General features: G+C 36.8%; 1 protein-coding gene across 1 annotated transcript in view; it reads left to right on the top strand.

Annotated features, from left to right (window-relative positions):
• Positions 1 to 20,702, top strand: part of VPS8 (VPS8 subunit of CORVET complex) — a 257,252-nt gene that overhangs the window by 186,191 nt on the left and 50,359 nt on the right. Inside the window, exons 39-43 of the mRNA XM_058556181.1 lie at positions 1,407 to 1,510; positions 6,131 to 6,212; positions 6,560 to 6,642; positions 18,039 to 18,119; positions 19,740 to 19,909. Coding sequence (XP_058412164.1) covers positions 1,407 to 1,510; positions 6,131 to 6,212; positions 6,560 to 6,642; positions 18,039 to 18,119; positions 19,740 to 19,909 — 520 coding nt within the window. The remainder of the gene's footprint in view (positions 1 to 1,406; positions 1,511 to 6,130; positions 6,213 to 6,559; positions 6,643 to 18,038; positions 18,120 to 19,739; positions 19,910 to 20,702) is intronic.

Raw genomic sequence — 20,702 nt, 5'->3', positions numbered from 1 at the left:
TTTTTTCAGTATGCATAAGAATTTTGGAGGATTTGCTATTTGCAAGACAATGTGCTAATTCCTATGGTTTATGCATAGATGGCTAAAACATAGTCCTCACCCAAAGAACTACAGTCTCATGAGGGAGATAGATACATAAATAAAAACTTCTAATGCTGGTAGTATCAAGTATTATAAAAGAGGTACAGTGAGAGTGGCAAAGGATGTGGAAAAGTGGGGAACTGTTTGTAACTGATGAATCAGAGATACTTTTGTGGAAGACGTGACCTCTGAGGTAAGACTGGAATGATGAATAGGAGTTTGATAGGTAAAAGCAAGGAAAGGCCTCTAGGCTGAGAACATGAACATGAAAGTGCCTGGCTGGTAACTTCAGAGAGTAAGAAATAATCTGGTAATGCAAGGGCACAGGGTGAGAAGATGAGCCACAATGTTTACCATGTTTACTTAGAGTCAGAGGTTTACTTACATTGTTTTTGAAAATTAGAAGTGTGTGATGGTCTTGTGGATGGGACAGACGTGTTTGGACTTGTGCTTAGGAAAACTCTAGTGACAGTATAAAAGAGAATGAAGGAAGCAAGATTCAGAAGTAAGAAGTTTAATTAAGAGGCTGTTGCAGTGCAAATGAGGTGATGAAGAGCTCCACCAGGGTAAAAGTAGTGGGCGTACGAGAGTATGGACGTAGAATCAACAAAATTGGCAATTTATTTGAATGTGTGGGTGAAGGAGAGGGAAGCATCAAAGATGATGAAGATTTATAAACTGATTGACTTAAAGATGATGGTTCCATTAACTTAGTTTGGAAATGTAGGGGAGGAACAGATTTGAAGTGAGAAAAATGAGGTGGGTTTTGCACATATAAATTTTAAGGTGGTTAGAGGACATCCACGTGGAGATAGAGTCCTAGAGTCTGTCGAAAATTCAACCTGCAGATTATGAAAGCACTAAGGGCCGGAAGTGTGTACTCGAAAATTATTAGCAAGGACGTGAGAGTCGAAACCACAAGAGTGACTGAAATTATTGGAAAATGCAAATGGCCACAGATGATATCTTAGAGGAATTACCTACATTTAAGAAATAGGTGGAGGAAGAAATGGTAGAGCGAGAAACGTGAAAGATAATCTCTCTATTAACTAATCCACAAACAGATGATTGAGGATTTTGCCTAGCTAAAGAAGATTAAAATGCTAAGTACGATGTGCTTTGAATGTCCAACTTTTATATGGAATACCCCTTTGCACAGAATTATCTGTTTTTTAACTACTAAACCTCTGTATCAGGTCTTACAGATGATTCTATAATAGAAAACTAAGGCTATGCAAAGAAAAAAATGGTTTAATTTTTTGCAGAAGCTCTGAGATTATCAGTAATATATCCTTAAGTGATGTTAACAATTTTTCTGAATCTAGATACCAAAGAGGATTCCTCATTGAAGGATGTTGAAGATACCATGGTAGAGACAATTGCCCTTTGCCAGAGAAATTCACATAATTTGAACCAGCAGCAGCGAGAGGTAGGAGAATGACTACTTACGCGTTTAAGTCTGTTCTGGTCTGAAGCTAGGAATTAATACTGTTTCCACTGCCCTCTCAGCTACCTGAGTTTAATTCAGCTGGACTTGAATCACTGTTTATTGCTTCCAGGAGTATAAGACTCCTAAAGTTATTATAGGAGTGCTGTCTTCTTTGTTCTCACAAAAGGCTTTATATTCTTAGATTTGGCTGTGCTGCAAAAGTTAGGTGTGTGAAGACTAGATGTCCTTGTTCTCTTTGGACTGAGATTTTGTGTATTCTGTGTAGTGGTGCTGTGGATGTGTCATCATTTATCATCCCTTCTATTCCCTGTGGATGAAAGTGAGCATGAAGAACCTGAGGAAAACCCTCAAGGGATACAGAGAGGGCTGGAAAAAGGTCAAAGAAGCCTATGATATAGTAGTTCTCAACCTTGGCTGCACATTAGAGTCACCTGGGGAGCTTTGAAAAATCCCTACACTCAGACTGCACCCCAGGTCAATTAAATTCAAGTCTCTGGGGCTGGGACGCAGTCATCAGTATGTTTTCAAGTTTCCCAGATGATTCTGCTGTGCAGCCAAGGTTGGAACCACTGCTGTAACAGATTCCAGACTGCAAAAAGGGAGAGCGCAAAACTGAAGGAGGTGTAAGTAGTGGAGCACCTGGTGCAGGTGGGAGTTAGAGCCGTGGAGCAGAAACTAAGGGGGCGAGATGTGACTTACTAAATTCTGCAGTAGTTTTAAGAAGGAAAGTTGGCAGCGTGATATGGCCGTATCTGTGCCTACCCCTCCAGGCTCTGGCCTCCAACTTGCTACCACCTGGTCTCTTCCACTGCCTGGGTTTCTGAAATGAGAAGCAGGGTAAATTTTTTATATATAGTTTTAGCTATACATGTTACAGTGAAAATAATAAACTTGGTATGTCTTCTGTTCTTATGAGATGGGTAAATTTCTCCTTCACGTTTTTGTCAAGGATTTTTTAAGGTCATAAATTTTGAAAACCCTTTAGAACGTAAATTATATGTAACAAACACATTTACATAGTAGATGCGATTTTTTCTTTATTAAACAAACTTTTTTTGTGTAAAATGATACATCCTATCCTTTTTTAAAATCCTGCAATACAGAAAGTTACACAGAAGGATGTTTTTAAAAAATTACCCTGTATCCATCCTATCATCCAGAAATAACCATCATTATCATTTTGTGAATATCACTTTAGATGTTTATCTGCCTAGGTTGACATAATTTTAGAAAAATTGGATCAAATAATGCTTGCTTTTAAAAATAAATATAGTATTTAATCTCATTTAGGAAGCTTATGTAAAACTGAAGAATTTCTGAATTTCAAATAAATATTTCTTCACCATACTATCTCATTATAATAAATCTCACTGAAGTTAAGAAAAACTCTGAATAATTATAATAGATTAGAATTATGTTTATAATCACATTTCAGTTTTATAATATCTATGATGCCAACCCAATAAGAAAAGTTTCACGAGCTCCTGCTTGCTCCAACCTCTCTCCTCCATTCCTCTTAATTTTAATGTTATGTTATTTCACCTCATTAAGGTTAATAACACATTCTTTTCTGTATCCATAATTCCCATAGTTGTTTAATCTTTATTTAAGCAGATGATGGACTTTAAGCCAATCCTTTTGCCATGATTTTTCTATTCCTAAGATTTTATTTTTGTTCATCTTTAGGTTAGCTGGCTATATTTGGACATGGTTATATTTTGATAGAAAAACACTGAAGAGTAGAATTGTTAAAACTATGTTTATACATATTTAATACCAAGTCTTTTTTATTTTTCAACCTTTCCATCTCCTCTCTATTATTTGATACTCTATTTGATACTCTTTCTTCTTGTCTTGGAAAATTTAAGAAAAAATGACAGTTATATTTTATAAATAGAGCTGTTTAGGTTCACATAAGCTGAAATATGTCCAGATTCACATATATTAATGGTAGGATTAGGTATAAAATCCATGCCTCCAGAACTCTAGGGATTATTCTGACTGTATTTGAACTCATACGAATAACACTGTCTTTGATGTGACAAAAGGAAAATTTATTCTATCTTTTTTTGTCAAAAAAAATATGTCTGAGTTGGAAATTGTCTTAATAAAGATATTAGATGTTAGACTTCTTTCTATCCTTTGAAATTTTCACTTCTCTAAGATTATTACACCATTTACTGACTGCAAATAAGAGAAGTCTATCTGTTTGTCCCTCTCTTAGACACACACACATACCTCCCACCTCCCACCTGCCACCTGCCCCCTCCCACCTCCCACCTTCCACCACTCTCTACTTCCACCTGCCCCCCAACAACTGGTTTCTGCTTCATTTCTGAACAAGTTTCGTAACCACCAAAAAATATTTGAATGATAGTTTTTATGTGAATACTATTTTTGTGAAAATGCTAGACTGATTTTATATAATACCACACATTAAGTTTAGGAGATTTTAATGGTTGTTTGCTTTGTTTCTCTTCGTTTTTGTTTTGTTTTGGAGAGAGTGAGAACAAGAGCTATTGCCGCAGACCCTAAACTAACTAGAAAATTTGAAGTATCCAAAAGCTTCACAATGAACTGTGTATAATATCTCTTTTCAAAAGTTTCATCAGAAGATTTAATATTATGGAGTATTTCCTTCAAGTTAGACCACAGGAAGCTGGGTTGTCAGTCCTTTCCCCAGTAGAATCTCTACCTGTCCTGCCTTTGTGTATCTGTCTATTTATGCTGCTGCCCCAGGGTCCAGTGATTACATACAACAAATAATGTAGCCTTGTTAGGCATATAATTCCCTGAAAAGAAAGCCATTTATTATATAACAGAAAGTAATTCAGATTTAATCGTGTTGCTCTCAGGGTTTAGGATTGTTGTTATCATGAATGGTTATTTTAGCCTATGGGTTTTTAGAATTATCCAAGTTAAAATTTTAAGAACCAATATTAAAGAGCAAGAGAGAAAATATTTAAAAAGTGTTTACCATATATTTAGGGTTAATGTGGATGTTTAATTAAAGAAGAATAACTCTTCTATTTAAAGTGTGAATGCATCCTATGGCTGTTACCTCTGCAACCATGTTTCCCCTAGTCTGCCATTTATAAATCAAGAATAAAGTGTAATTCCAGATTAAATAAGAAAATTTTAAAATCAAATTTCTAAACATAATAAATATGAAAACCAAAAGGTAAAAATTAGGTATGCCATATATAGCTAAATTAAAAGACCATAAAGTACACAGAAATAAGTGATGTGGTTGTAAAAACAAGTTAAAATAGGCAACTAAAAGGTAAGCTAAGTGAAGCTTTCTAAGAATAAAATACAAGATTAAAAGTTCGTGAGTACTGGATAAAGTAAATTAAAATTTCAATAAAATAAAGCGTTGTCAGTATAGAACATAGTTACAGCCAGTATCTTAAGATCTTGAAGAAGTACATAAAAAGTCAGCAGTATAAAATTCTGGCCTTAGAAAACCTCAAATGGGGACAGATAAGGGCTCCCTAGTAGAGCTCTTCAGTCAGAGGTCACCCAGTGGGAAAGTCGCTGGACCCTTGGCCTGTCCCCTTGGCCTCAAGGGTCTCCCATGTCTCCATCGCCAGGCGAGTTCTACAGTGTCGGGTGGTGGGGACAGAACACGCCCTCTGCTGCAAACAACCACTCTTGTCCTGCCCTGTCAATGCTGACTTCTCCTTATGCCTCCTGGATGTTCTCTGGGATAGGTTCCTCCCGAGATACTGGGAGGATCTTTTAAATCATTATCCAACAAGAAAACGTGTTTGAAATTTTAAAGTGTATTTTTCTGTTTATTGATGATAAAGACTTTTCCTAAGACTTAGGAAGAGCACAGAATTTGGAGTCAAACAGTTTGCTGACAGTATGATCTTTGGCAAATTATTAACTTCTCTAAACTTCAATTTCTTATCTCAAGTGAAGATAATGCTTACTGTATAAAGTTATTATGAGATTGAAATGAGAAATATATGTAAAGCATTTAATACAGTGCCCAACATAATAGGAATAAATGAATGATAGATCTGTTAATTTATCTCATGATGTAGTTGGAAATGTTCATTGAAATAATGTTAACTTCTACTTCTTGGTCTGTGATGACTAAGGAAATACAAAATAATGCTCGATATAGGAAAAGTTTGGGTAACCTTTATTTATTTATCTTGCTTGACATAGCTGAAGAGAATGGGGGGGGATTATTGTTAGGGGGGTTCTCTATTCTCTTCTGCAGTACATAGGGCTATTTAGACTTTGTTGGTGATGCATTTGTACCGGAGTATATAAGAACCCAGCAGGAAGCTCCTTTGAACCTACCCTCTCCTGAGACACAGAAGATTGCAGTTCCAGGGTCTAGATTTGCTGAACTTCAGCTTCCTTATTTTCCAAAGGTGCATGGTAAAGCTATCTTTCTGCTATGGTCCCTGCTTTTTATTGTCTTTTCTCTTGCCAGTCAAGTAGTCCATCTATTCTTTTTTAATTTTACCAACAAATGTGTGTGAGAAGTACATTTCAACTTGTAAAACACTATGCTGATGTTAGTTATTCTTAAAAACAACAGAACACTTTGGTTTTTCTTTGGTTTCCTCTGTATTATAGGCACTCTGGTTTCCATTATTAGAGGCAATGATGGCCCCTCAGAAGCTGTCTAGTTCAGCTGCTCCTCATCTGCATTCTGAAGGTAAGTTCATCAAAGTCTGCATATACCATCACCCAGTTTTTATCTCTAAAAATTGATACTTCTTCCCAGTATCATATTCTCATTATTTTTCTTAATGAAATCATATTGTAGTGTTGATCTCATCCTTCAGGTTCAATTTTTTCTGTGGCACCAGTTATATCATTTGTCTTGAATAATAGTAGCTTTGCAACTTATCAGCAGTTAACTTTATCAGTCTGGCCTTGGTTAGCTAAGTTTCTAGGAAGTTTCTAAGTTTAATATAAATCTACTATTTTCCACTGACTTATAGGAAAAACCAAAAACTCTTGTTTTAAACTAACCTTAATATTAACATTTTATTATAACAGCTCTGAAATCTTTGACCATGCAAGTTCTGAACAGCATGGCAGCATTTATCGCTCTTCCATCAATCTTGCAAAGAATCTTACAGGTAAGTTAAAAGGGGGAAAAATACAATTGATCGATTTCAACTAATATTTTAGTTATGTATAAATAACAGCAAATTGGGCTAATGTTTAAATGAGTCTCAAGAATCACGCAGCCAATTCTCGCATTAGCTAAATATCTAACCTATGACTCTCATCCTTGAATCTTTCCTGGCACTCCACTGGTATGGGCTTGCCTGGCACACACTGGTGACCCTTCAGGTAGGGTGTGCAGCCTACCCATGTTCGCTGTTACCTTGGGATTCAGATATACAAGCTTCCTATTGGTGTGCTAACTGGGAGAGAATTACCATTATTTCCAACTGATTATACTTTTTAGATCAAAAAAAGATAACCTAAAAATTAAGTTAATGTGGGCATTTCTTAATCGTTGGTTATTACTTAGTTTTTCTAACTCATCCTACAACTTACCCTTGTTCAAGACTCATCCCCTACTCTAGATTCTAGCCAGCTGTGTGTCCAGAGCCTTTGTAGGAAACATCATTCCAGCCTGTTGTCTTCAGCAAAAATGCCTAAACCTTTCCAGCTTCATCAAAAGGAGAACACTAAAATTACACCAAGATATATATATATATTTTTTATTGATGTTTTAATAGTTTATAACATTGTAAAATTTTGGGTTGTACATTTTTGTCCATCACCATATATATATATCAAGATATATTTTTAGAAAAATCTGTGAACGTTCTTGGGGAAACAGCAGGAATTATCCTTAGAACCATTTTGTCTTTCTTCACTTTATACAGTATAGAGACACCAAAAAAAAAAAATCAAACAGTAATATGATGCCATTGGTCTTTATAATTTTCAAATGGTTTTTATCCAGTCAAGAATATCCCTGTCAGCTCTCTTTTAAGACGCTCCAAGCTGTCCTTCCTGTCTGGTATTAAGCGTCTGGACCTTTGCTGATAAAGACTGCCGCATCCAGTAGTCTCCCATCACGTAGTACATTATCATTTAGAATGTATCTTCACACATATTATCTCATTGATCCTTATCATGTATTGAATAATTCTTTGATAAAGACTACTTCTCTTATTTCCATTTTAAAATACATTAGTCATAAGGTTTTTAATCATATATAAAGTAATATCTCCATAAGCCAGGAATACTTTAATTTACCAAGTAAATTAGAAAAAATGAAATCTTAAAGCCAAAAGTGCCTTCTCTCTCAGTGTATGCATTTTGGTTTATGTTGAGCTTTAACTACACATGATGATACATAAACTATAATAAATGAAAATCTATTTTTCCCTTGGGAAAAGCATATGATTTTTAAAAAATTTTGTATTTCAAGATTTATATCTTTAGGGGCCGGCCCGGTGGTGCAAGCAGTTAAGAGCACGCGCTCCGCTGCGGCGGCCCGGGGTTCACAGGTTCGGATTCCGGGTGCACACTGACGCACTGCTTGTCAGGCCATGCTGTGGCAGCATCCCATATAAGGTAGAGGAAGATGGGCACGGATGTTAGCCCATGGCCAATCTTCCTCAGCAAAAAAAGGAGGATTGGCATCAGATGTTAGCTCAGGGCTCGTCTTCCTCACACACACACACACACACACAAAAAAGATTTATATCTTTAAAGGCTTTTGATATTTGAAAATTTCCACTTTATTTTGAGTTATGCTGGCATTCATTGTAATTGTATTCTTATTATTTTCTACCTTCAGTGGTTGTTAACTCCCACTGATCAGGAGGGTATGCTATTTCTTAAATTCCTTGTTTGCACATTTGTGATTACTGTAATAATAATTCTACCTTATATTTGTATGGAGATTTTTGTTATTTCAAGGTGCTTTCACAGATACTATCTCACTTGAAGCTCACAGTAGTTTCTTGAGATATGTAGGGCTATTGTAAAAGTTTCTGTTGATGAAGGAGGAAGGAAATTGAAGTATAGAAAAATTAAGTACCTGGCCTGAGGTTAGTGGCAGAACCTAGACCACCACCAAAGTCTCTTACCTCCTAATTTATGCTCTTTCTCATTTTATCATATAAGCCTTTTCATTTGTTTCAGTCCCTCGTATTTTGAGGAGTTAATTAATTAGTTTATTAATTATATGTTTCCTTGTTTGGTCATTAGCTATGTAGATGAAAGGCACAGATCTTGCCCTAAAGGAGCTCTTATAAGAGAGGCAGGGGGCCGGCCCAGTGGCGTACTGGTTAAGTGTGTGCACTCCGCTGTGGCGGCCCGGGGTTTGGACCCCCGGCGTGCACCGATGCACCACTTGTCAAGCCATGCTGTGGCGGCGTCCCATATAAAGTGGAGGAAGATGGGCATGGATGTTAGCCCAGGGCCGATCTTCCTCAGCAAAAAGAGGAGGATTGGCCACAGATGTTAGCTCAGGGCTGATCTCCCTCACAAAAAAAAAAAAAAAGACAGAGGGCCAGAAAAGTTCTGATAATAACTATTTATAGGGCTCTAAGCAAGTAAAAGTGGCCACCTTTAGGATTATCTGCTTTGAACCCCATGTAGGATAATTGCCACTTCTATATCCGTACACTCTTAATCCACATGATTACAACAGGAGCAGCCATGTGAAAGGGTGGCCCTGCCTCCCGACTCCACCTGATTGACTCAGGGTGGGCAACTGGCCTAAGCGGGACCAGTCAGTGGCCTTTCCAGGAGATTTTAGAATTGTGCTTGAGAAACACGAGTAAGTCTCTCATCAGGTCTCTGGATTATATAAGGTACAAGGTTCAGGACCTGACAGCGACTTTTCCATCATATGTATTGAAATAACAAAAAGAAGTTAATGTAAAGAGAGGAGAAGGATGAAGCAGACACACAAAGAGGAGAATAGACAAGATGCATGGAAAAGAGAGAAGATGCAAGGAGAGGATTCAAGACACTGGGAAGACGGACAACATGGAGAGAAAATCCTGATGGCATTTGAGTCCCTCATTGTAGCTCTTAAGGCTTATTACCTGCGTTCCTTTGCTTGGATCTTTGAAACACCCCAGTACCTTTACAATAATTATCTTCTTTGAATAAGTTAGAATGAGTTGGTGTCTGAATATATATAGTCAGAAGAGTACCAATAAAAGTATATATCTGAAACAGACTGGGGAATTTGGAACGATTTCCTAGAGGAGGAAATGTCTGAACTAAATCTTAAAGAGCCTAAAGGAATCAAGGAAAAATAGCAGATAGGCCTATTCTAAACAGAGTGAACTATATATACAAAGAATTTGAGGTAAAACGTGGTACATCTGGAGATTTGCAAGTGTTTAAGTGTGCTTGTCTCATAGGACAAGAATAAAGGTGAATCATGGAGCTGAAATTTGAGAGACAGGCAGGGACTGTCCTGAATTGCTTTGTAAACTGTGGTTAGGACTTGGGATTTTATTTTAAAATTAGTAAATTCTCATCAAAGGATTTTAAGCAGAGGAATGATGGAATGAGGTTTCTCTTTAGAAAGATCACCCAGGGGCTGGCCCCATGGCTTAGTGGTTGAGTGCGCGCGCACCGCTACTGGCACCTCGGGTTCGGATCTGGGCGCACCCCGACGCACCGCTTCTCCGCCATGCTGAGGCCGCGTCCCACATACAGCAACTAGAAGGATGTGCACCTATGACATAGAACTATCTACTGGGGCTTTGGGGAAAAAAAAAAAAAGGAGGAGGATTGGCAATAGATGCTAGGTCAGAGCTGGTCTTCCTCAGCAAAAAGAGGAGGATTAGCATGCATGTTAGCTCAGGGCTGATCTTCCTCACAAAAAAAAAAATAATAATAAAAAATAAATAAAAATCTATTAAAAAAAAAAAAGATCACTCAGCCTGTATTATATAGGATAAGTTGGAAGGGATCAAGACTGAAGGCATAGAGGTACTTTAGAATGTAATAGGTACTCACAGTTTGTTAATTGGGTTACATAGAATGGGTAGAAGATGGATTTGGAAATTACTTAGTTGATAGAATCCACTTGACTTTTTAACTGTTTAGATGTAGGGGAACACAAGAAGAACCCAGGTAATCCCCTGATTTCAAGTTCATGTGGCTAACAGTGAGCAGTGGGGGAATATAAGATTGGAGTTGATAGGAAGAGGTAAGAAGTGGGGACGTAGACTTGGAAGTCATCAACATAGAAGTGATAAGTTAAATTCTTGAAACTAAATGAACTTTAGGAGGAAATGAATTAGTGAGAAAAGCAGGCAGCGAAAAAGGGAGTTCTAGGAAACATCTAAGAATCAGGTCTATTTACCTATTTTTATTTCCCATTAGAATATAAGAATCTTGAGAGGTAAGACTATCTCTAGTACTCTATCACCATCACCTAGCCCAGAGGCGTGTGGCATATACAGTCATGTGTCACTTAATGTTGGGGATATATTCTGAGAAGTGTGTTTTTAGGTGATTTCATTATTGTGCAAACATCATAGAGTGTCTTACACAAACCTAGATGGTATAGCCTACTACGCACCTAGGCTGTGTGTTACCAGTCTTATGAGACCAGCGTCATATATGCAGTTTGTTGTTGACTGAAATGTCATTATGTGGCTCGTGACTGTAATAGATACTCAATAAATATTTCCAGAGTGAATAAAAGTCAAGTATGGAGGAATTCCACTTCTGGCTGAGATGGAGTAACAGAGACTAGATTTACCCCCCTGCTTGAAACAACCAAAAAATGGCCAACATATATGCAATAATCGTTTTAAAAAAACTAGATATCATGCAATAAAGAACAGTCATTCCTGAGAGACAGGAAATAAACAATGTGAGTCCTTTGTTTGCCCCACCTTAATGTCTTGAGAGAGTTTCCAGGCAATAGCACAGGAAGAGGGATCACGAGCAGTTTCCAGCATACTCACTGATTTGAGGAGATGGAGCTAAGAGTTAAGAGAGACCAAGGTGGCCAGCGTTTGTGGGGCAAGTACCAGAAGATTGAACTCTGGAGATATGCAGAAGACTCCCTCAAGTGTAACTAGTTAGGCCAGGGAAAGAAGCACCTGAAAGGATTAGAGGGAATAATACACTCATACAGAGCCAAAAATAGTGTCTTTCCTGCCAGTAAGACTAGAAAACTTCATAATTCACAGAGTATTGGGTAGAGTACTCAGAAGTACTCAACAGTGGGAAGCAATTAGTCCTAGACTAAACATAGCTCCACTCATGCCTTACAAACCTTAAAAGCAAGACCTGAAAAGATCAAATTGTTTAAGTGCATCTCAGAACAAAGCTTAAAAGTACTTTTAGGAATACAAGATATCTAGGTCTCAACAGGGTAAAATTTACAGGCTATGGCATTGAATAAAAACTTATAAGATATACAAAGAGATTGGAAATGAAACCCGAATATGGCGTGGATATTAGAATTAGCAGACATAGACACCAAAACAGAAGAAAAGATTAGTGAATTTGAAGACATAGCAATACAGACTATCCAAAGTGAAACACTTAGAGAAAAGTGAATCGGAAGAAAATGAACCAGAGTATCAGTGAGCTATGGGACAGTTTCAAGCAGCCCAAAATTTGTGTACTTGGAATCCTGAAAACAGGGAGTCAGAGCAGAAAAAAATATTTGAAGAAATATTGGCTGAAAAATTTCCAAATTTATTGAGAACTGTTAACACATAGATCAATAACCCCGAGCTCAAAAAACATGAAGAAAACTACAAGGCACATAATTGTTCAAAATAAGTGATTAACAGAAAAGCTTAACAGCAGCCAGTGAAAAAGGACACAGAGGAACAAAAATAAGGAGAACTGCAGATTTCTGCTGAACACTCAACTCCTTTGACCTAGTTAATGTTTATATCTCAATTACAACAGTGGAGTACACATTCTTCTCAAGTGTTCATGGAACATTTACCGAGATAGACCATATTCTGGGCTGTAAAACAAGTCTTAATAAATCCGGTGTTTTGGATTTTCACCATTCTAGTAGGTGTGTAGTGGTCTCATGGTTTTAATTTGCAGTTCCCTAATGAATAATGGCATTGAGCATCTTTTCATGTGCTCATTTGCCATCTGTATATCTTCATTGGTAAAGTGTCTGTTCAGATTTTTTGCCCACTTTTTAGTTGGATTTAGTTAGTTTTTTCTTTTATTGTTGAATTTTAAGAGTTCTTTGTATATTTTTTTATACGAGTCCTTTATCAGATAAGTGTTTTGCAAATATTTTTTCCCAGTCTGTGGCTTATCTTTTCAGTCTCTCAACACTCTTTCACAAGGCAGAAGTTTTTTTAATTTTAATGAAGTCCAACTTCTCTATTTTTTCTTTCATGGATTATGCTTTTGATATTGTGTCTAAAAACTCACCATCGAACCCAAGGTCACCTAGATTTTTTCCCATGTTATCTTCTAGAAGTTTTATAGTTTTGCATTTTACATTTAGGTCTGTGATCCATTTTGAGTTAACTTTTGTGAAAGATGTCAGTATCTAGAGTCATTTTTCTGCATGTGGATGTCCAGTTGTTCCAGCACCATTTGTTGAAAAGACTATCCCTTTCTCCATTGAATTGCCTTTGCTCAGTTGACTGTATTTATGGGAGTCTATTTCTAGGCACTCTGTTCTTTCCCATTGACCTATTTGTCAAGTCTTTTGCCGATACCACACTGTCTTGATTATTGTAGCTTTGTAGTCAGTCTTGAAGTCAGCTAGTATCGGTCCTCTGACTTTGTCTTTCTTCAATACTGTGTTGGCTATTTTGGGTCTTTTGCCTTTCCATATAAACTTTAGAATCATTTTGTCTATATCCACAAAGTAACTTGCTGGCATTTTGATTAAGATTGTCTTTGTCTGGTTTTGGTATTAGGGTAATGCTGGCCTCATAGAATGAGTTAGGAAGTGTTCCTTCTTTTTTCTGGAACAGATTGTTGAGTATTGGTATAATTTCTTCTTTAAATATTTGGTAGAATAAACCAGTGAAACCATCTGGGCCTGGGGCCTTCTGGTTTCGAAGGTTATTACTTATTGATTCAATTTTGTTAAGAGATACAACCTGTATCTCCTTGTGGGAGTTTTGGTAGATTGTGTCTTTCAAGGAATTGATTCATTTCCTTTAAATTATCAAGTGCTCCACCCAGAGGTTTGTATGTACCTAGGTGTTTCTTTGTTTTTAATCTTCCCCCCATCATCATTTTTCTCCTTAGCCCTAGTATTTAATCTACTTTAAGTCCTCTCCACTAGACTATTTCCTAGAATATTTCCTGTGTTCCAGCACAGTGCCTGGAACATAATGTATGCTAAATAAATATTAGTTGACTCAATCACCTGATATCCTTGAGTAGTTCTCAGCAGTTTATAAAGCACTTTTTTTTTCTTTATCTCCTTTGATCTCTGTGTATGTTAAGCTGGGGAAGCAGTGGTATCCTCATGTTTCTCATGAGGAGAGTACCACTCAGAAAGATAAATAACTTGCCTCATTTACTCACTTATTAAGTGAGCATAGCTGTAACATTAATCTAGGTCTTCTAACCCTATTAGGCCTTTTCTTCTATACCTAACACTAGCCAGGGTGTTTTCCATATCCACCTCACTTAATCAGGTCCCTTGGGGAGAAGATAGGGAGTGACAGTTATTTAGATGCACAGTTGCTCAGATATTTACAGTTTTTCCAGAAGAGATGTTCACATGATAAGAGGTTCTCAAAGATCTTCTTGACCTCTCAATGTTTATTCAAACTGATATCTGGTACCTACAGGTTTCTTTCGTGAACGTTAGATGATGAGTTAGTGTTTTTTTTTTTGATTCATGAATACTTTATTTTATTGCTTAAATATTTTTTAATTATTTTATTGAGGTCATATTGACTTATAACATGTAAATTTCAGGTGTACATTATTATATTTCAGTTTCTTTATAGACTGCACCATGTTCCCCACCAATAGTCTGGTTTTTATCCATCACCATACATGTGTGCCCCTTTATCCCTTTCACTCTCCTCCAACCCTCTTTCCCTCTGGTAACCACCAGTCTGTTCTCCTTATCTATGTGTTTGTTGGATTATCGTCCACATATGAGTAAAATCAGTTAGTGAGTGTTTTTAAGGGACCATATTTATGTTATATAAATTCTGTCTTCACTGCTTGCTTTTATTGATCTTCACTCTATGGCAAAAGTAATTCTTGACTTCTGAGAAGCTGTTTATGACTGTCTTACTGAGGGAATTAAAACAAACAAGTCACTTATATGCTAACCTACTGAGGGCGTTATTCATATTTTAAAGTAATCCTTGGTTAGTAAATATTTTAATGTTAAAACAAATCATGTATATGATACAATAGGTATTAGAAAACAATAGGGAAAAAAAGTGATCATCACATCTTTTTCTAATGGGCTTTTTAAAAATCAAGTTTATGTGCAGTACTCAAGTGTGCTCTTTTATCGTTTACAAACGAAGTGAAAGAGAAACCTCAGCAGTTACTCATTGCTGAAGAATCTAGCTGACATCTTTGGAAAATCATTTGAAAAGCTAGTGGATTGTATACATGCTGTGCTAGAAGCCTTTAGCTCCCTTTTGCATTCTATAATTTATATGTTGTCCCGGCATGAGGTAATTTTCATGATTTTGCCTTTAAATTATGCATATTAAAATGAAATGTACTGAAATAAATATAAACATGACCTATAAAGATTTCTTTTTTTCCCCTCTTTATTTTCCAAATCACTCTTGTCATAAACAAATGACAGAGCTTTTCTATGCTAGAGCTATATTAGTGTATTGGATGCACATATTATAATAGATATTTTAATAGATTTTTTCTAATAAGGTATTACACTGTCCATTAGATACTTTGAGAAATAAGCATATTTATTAAGAGCTTGACCAAAAGCATAATCGAGTGTAAGTTCAGAAGCATTAACATGGGTCTATTTTTAGGCAAAGAAAATTGAAAGAAAAAAGTGTCTGGGGGCTGGCCCGGTGGCGCAAGCGGTTAAGTGCGCATGCTCCGCTGTGGCGGCCTGGGGTTCGCAGGTTCAGATCCCGGCCGTACACCAACGCACCACTTGGTAAGCCATGCTGTGGCAGCGTCCCTTATAAAGTAGAGGAAGATGGGCACGGATGTTAGCTCAGGGTCACTCTTCCTCAAGAAAAAAAAAAAGAGGGGGGACAATTGGCATCAGATGTTAGCTCAGGGCTAGTCCTCCTCACAAAAAAATTAAAAAATAAATAAAAAATATGTAAAAAAAAGAAAATTGTCTGGTGGATGTGTAGCCTGAGTTGTTTTGCTAGTAAAGAGTTAGTCTGAGATATCCATAGTCTTGCCTTTTGTAAATGGTCTGCACATGTTTGACAGGTATCATTAGCTTAGCGACGCAATCTCTAGCTGTGAAACAGAAAATTTCCCCACTAAATTCAGGTGACCTGTTCAAGCCCAAACTTGTAAACTTGTTAATTAGTACACAAATTCGTAGTTGTTCTCTGCCTTCCGTTTCTTCAGCATAGCCTCAGCATCAGGGACCAGGAACCTATGGCAGACAGTCTTGTGCTGCTCTAGACTAACTGAAAGTACTGAAAACCGATCTTAGAAACTGCACCTACCCAGTTCTCAAGAGCTGTCCTCGGAGGCTAGAAGAGAAGAAGAAGCAAGTCCTAAGACTGTGTTGTACAAGAGCAGGAAGGCAAAGTTTCTTCTCACACTTCTGAACCTCTCTCCTCAATTTTTCCTGCTTTACAGTCGTCTTTTCTTTCTTAATGTCTGAACTCTCAGTTACTCTTACTGCACCAAGCTTTTAATAACCCCTACTCCCTAAGAAGTAACCAGAAATGTTACCCATATTTTCCAGCAAAGATTAGTTTGTCATTTAGTTATCCATATTAGTTACCTCTATTATCTGGCAAACATTAGTTTATTATTTATTTTATTAGTTTATGTATCCATACTTGGGAGACCAGTGTAGCGTGTTAATTAAGAACATGGCTTCTGAAGTAACTAGATTCAAATCCCGGCTTAATAGTTTTGTGGTCTTAGACAATGGGACTTAAGCTCTCTAAGCCTGAATTTCTTCATTGATAAACATTCTGGAAGGAATTTAGTGATACAGTATATATAAAATGCTTAGCACTGTACTTGGCATATGCTATCCAGTTAATAAATTGCAGCTACTTTTATCATCCTATATAGTTGGATTCTTCTGTTTAGCATGGAAGAGTTATTTATGTCATACATAACCTCATATTAGAGTAAAGTAGTAGATTTGACATACTCATTTATTAGCAATTTTTTTATTATAATTCTCAGCCTAGCCAAAGGTGCAGTAAAATGAGCTCACAAATGTGCCGATGGAGATAAAAATTGCATAATTCAACTTTTTGGTGGAGCAATTATGCAGTATATATCAATACCCATAAAAATGCTTTTTGCGTCTGTAATTCCTTTCTCTAAAAGTCGCCTCTAAAGACAGAGATTCCAACCAGAATTTGCAGCCACTTGCATTTGATAATGGTGGGATTTGGGGTTAAAGGGTGGGGAGAGAAACTTAAACGTCCAACAACGGAGAAAGGTTGACTAACACATGATGTTTCCACATGACCTGTACTCTGTTGCTATTACAAAGTGTTTGGTGATATGGGAAACTGCTCACAGTATACTATTAAGTAAAAAAAGATATAGAAGTAATATGAGAAATACTCCAATTTTGTACACTAAGAAATACATCCCTCTCTCTAGCCCTTTCTCTCCTTCCCCAGAAACACAACTGGAAGAATATATAACAAAATACCAGAAGTGTTTATTTTTGGGTGGTTGGATTTCAGAATTTTTTTGTTTTGTTTTATTTTTGTACACTTCAGTGTTTTCCAAACTGTATATAATAAACAAGTTCTTGGCATACCTCATATGAAAAGCGGTAGAGGGAAGATTGGGTGTCTAGATATCTGTTGGTTATCAGTAGTGACTTTATTGAAAAAAGCTTTGAAAAACCGAAAGCTGCTCCTTGGATCTAGAAACTGATCTTCTAAACTGAAGTCTTGTCTCCTAAACTGAAGCGGTTCAGTTGATTTGGGCCAGGAGGTGGCCAAATGTGGGTCACAGGAGGAGTTGTTGTTGGACAGATTCTGGTTATTCATGAGAACATTGGTTTAAATGTAGCAGATAAATAAGCGCTCAAGGAGGGAGAGGTGGTGTTTAATATGAAGGAGAGGAAGCTTCTTGCAGGAAAAAAAGAATGAAATTTAATTAGACTTGCAAAGAAGATCTTTAAGCAAGGGGCTTGGATCATTTAAGTTTTATTTATTTTTCTAAAATATTTGTGATGGCCGGAGGAAGACTGATGTGCATTTTCAGTTGGAAGGCTTGTGGAAGAATAAATATTTTGTGACTGTAGAAAAATACTTAAGAATATTTGGCTTTTTCAGATAAATTATATTTTAAAGTAATTTTAAAATACCAAGAAGAGAACTATAACTTTTTGCAACTTTTTTCTAATTAGGATCCAGTTTATGGAAAAGGAAAACTTGGAGAAATCCAGGGACTTATTCTGGGAATGTTGGATACCTTTAACTATGAACAAGTAAGCTACTTTCCATTTCTAAGCCTATCCTAAGGTAGAAAGAGGCTATTTCTTTTTTTTTTTTCCACCCTATACTTTTTCTTTAAAAATATTTAGTGGAAGTTTGGTAGATTGAAGTAGTTTTTAAAATTTTTAAATTTCTCATGATCTTACTTAATATGTATTTTATATACACACACATATATTATAGAATGTGGAAATACATAAAATTTGGATCCATTTTATTGTTTTGATTCATTGGCAGTGAGAAAAATATTTTTTTTTCCAGATGAAAAGTATGATAAGCTTTCTAGAAAAATAATTGAATGCAAAGATATAACCTATGAAAAGGAAGGGTCAGCATGAGTATAGAAAATTGCAAAATAAAATTAAATGAGTCTTCTTTTATACATTCTGAAGCAGATAATTGCCACTAACCAAAAATGGTCATTAGTCTTTCCTTAACTCAAAACTGCCTATAGCTTTAATTCTTAGTAGGAGGCAGCTTAGTGTACAGGTTTTTTTCTTAGTGTAATTCAAAATGACTCATGAAGCCAGTACAAGTTCCATTTAGGCATGTTAGATACAAGGTTTGCTTTTTTAATAATCAGAGGGAAGAAAAAGGAAAATTTGGGTGACAGAGGTTTTCTTAGGGTGTTATAAGAACTGCAGTTTTGCTAAACATAGCCCAGTGAAGCTGATGCCCCTGCGGGCACAGACTCCATGTTGGCAGAAGGAAGGCTGAGTGCAAGGCAGAAAATTTTTGCAAACTTTGTAACTTTGGAAGAGGAGGAAAAGTTAGGGTTGATTGGAAAGAATTAGGATGGTTAGACCATTAGAACTAAAAGTTCTGCATTACAGATAAAGGACTAGGCTATGTAGCAAGGAGGATGGGCGGTATGTCTTCCCCCTTGGGACTGACAGAAAGGAACCCAACTGCACATCTAAATGATGTATATGAATGTTGAGAATTAGATGTGGTATGAAAACAGTACTTTATAAGCACATAGAGCCTTAAAATGACTTAATGTGATAGCTGTGAAAATGTCTTTATGCGACTTAATGACAGATGTCACAGTCTTGAGTAGATTCAAATGACTTGTAAGTGCTGATCAGGAAAATGTGATCTCTCTGCCCAAGGGAGATGAAAACTGAGTAATGGCCATTAGCTTTTCCAGTGAAAGGTTATTTGAAATATTGCCATGGATGCAGTTTCTATTAAAAAATGAGGGATTTTTTTTGGTTACAACATGTGGAGCCATTCGGAAAGAACTTATATAAACGTAATAAGTAAATAGATTTGGGTTTATCTTGTCATTCGCAAGTCATCAGTACTGAATTAAGCCACAGCATGGCAGAGCACACATTCTCAGTAGAAACTGGTAACAGCCTTTTAATAATTATTTTGAGGATCTTAATGTATGCACTTATCATTACTCTGCACATTAAAGTTAACCACTGAAGTCTGGGTGTTTTTGGTGTTTGTTTTATCAATTTTATGCCGTTATAATGTATTCTACTATTTTAATTCCATTAGTTGAGTGGAAAACTAAACAAGTACTATTCCCCCTTCATCCTTTCTGTCTCTTTCACTTTACAAACCATTTTTTGTTTGTTTGTTTTTGTTTTGGTCTTTCATAGACCCTGCTGGAAACAACTACTAGCCTTCTAAACCAAGATCTCCATTGGTCGTTGTGTAACCTGAGAGCTTCGGTCACCAGAGGACTGAATCCCAAGCAGGATTACTGCTCTATATGTTTGCAGCAGTACAAAAGACGCCAAGAAATGGCTGATGAAATTATTGTCTTTAGGTAAGAGAGGGAAGGAAATGTTACACATATGATGTGTGTACACGTATGGTTTACCAGGCAGGAACACACGTGGATACACAGCCCCAGTCAATCATTCTAGCAGTGAACAAAACAAGGGAAAGTTCCTGCCATCATAGACTTTACGCTCTGCATGGGGGTCGGGAGGAGTGGGTGTTAGGGTGGTCAGGCACTAAATAAATACAAAGTAATAAGAGCTATAAAGAAAATAAAACACAGGGTAAGGGGATGGAAGGATGACGTGTTCGGCGTGAGAGTGCTATTTTAAGACACCATAACGAGGGAAAACATCTCTAAGGAAGTGACATTTGAGCAGAATGAGAAAGGTAGGAGTGAAGCTTCAGAATATATCTTAAGGGTAGAGCTAACGTGCTGATGTATTAGATGTGGAGTGTGAGGGGGAAAAAAGTCTTTGGCCTGAGCAACTGGACGAACATGGTGCCCTGTCGAAGATGAGGAAGAACAGGTATTAGGAACTGGGGAAATCAAGTTTTGTCTTGGAGATGTTAGGTTTGAGACTGCTATTAGACATCCAATTAGGGATGTCAGGTAGACAGTTACTCTAGTCAGAAACCTGGAGACATGTCCTTGAAATATAAATTTAGAAACCATCAACATTTAAATGATGTTTAAAGCCACAGTGCAAAGAGAGAAGAAATCTAGTGCAAAAGGGAAAGGTTTGATCTCAGGAGCAAAGACAGCTCATTCAGAATATGTGGATAGAGGCGATGTAAGATGGACTCTGGAGCCAGACTTCTTGAGTTCACATCCTGAC

Source organism: Diceros bicornis, chromosome 15 (genome assembly GCF_020826845.1).
Source record: "Diceros bicornis minor isolate mBicDic1 chromosome 15, mDicBic1.mat.cur, whole genome shotgun sequence".
Lineage (NCBI taxonomy): Eukaryota > Metazoa > Chordata > Mammalia > Perissodactyla > Rhinocerotidae > Diceros > Diceros bicornis.
The sequence above is the reverse complement of the archived record's forward strand: the minus strand, read 5'-3'. Positions and strand labels throughout refer to the sequence as shown.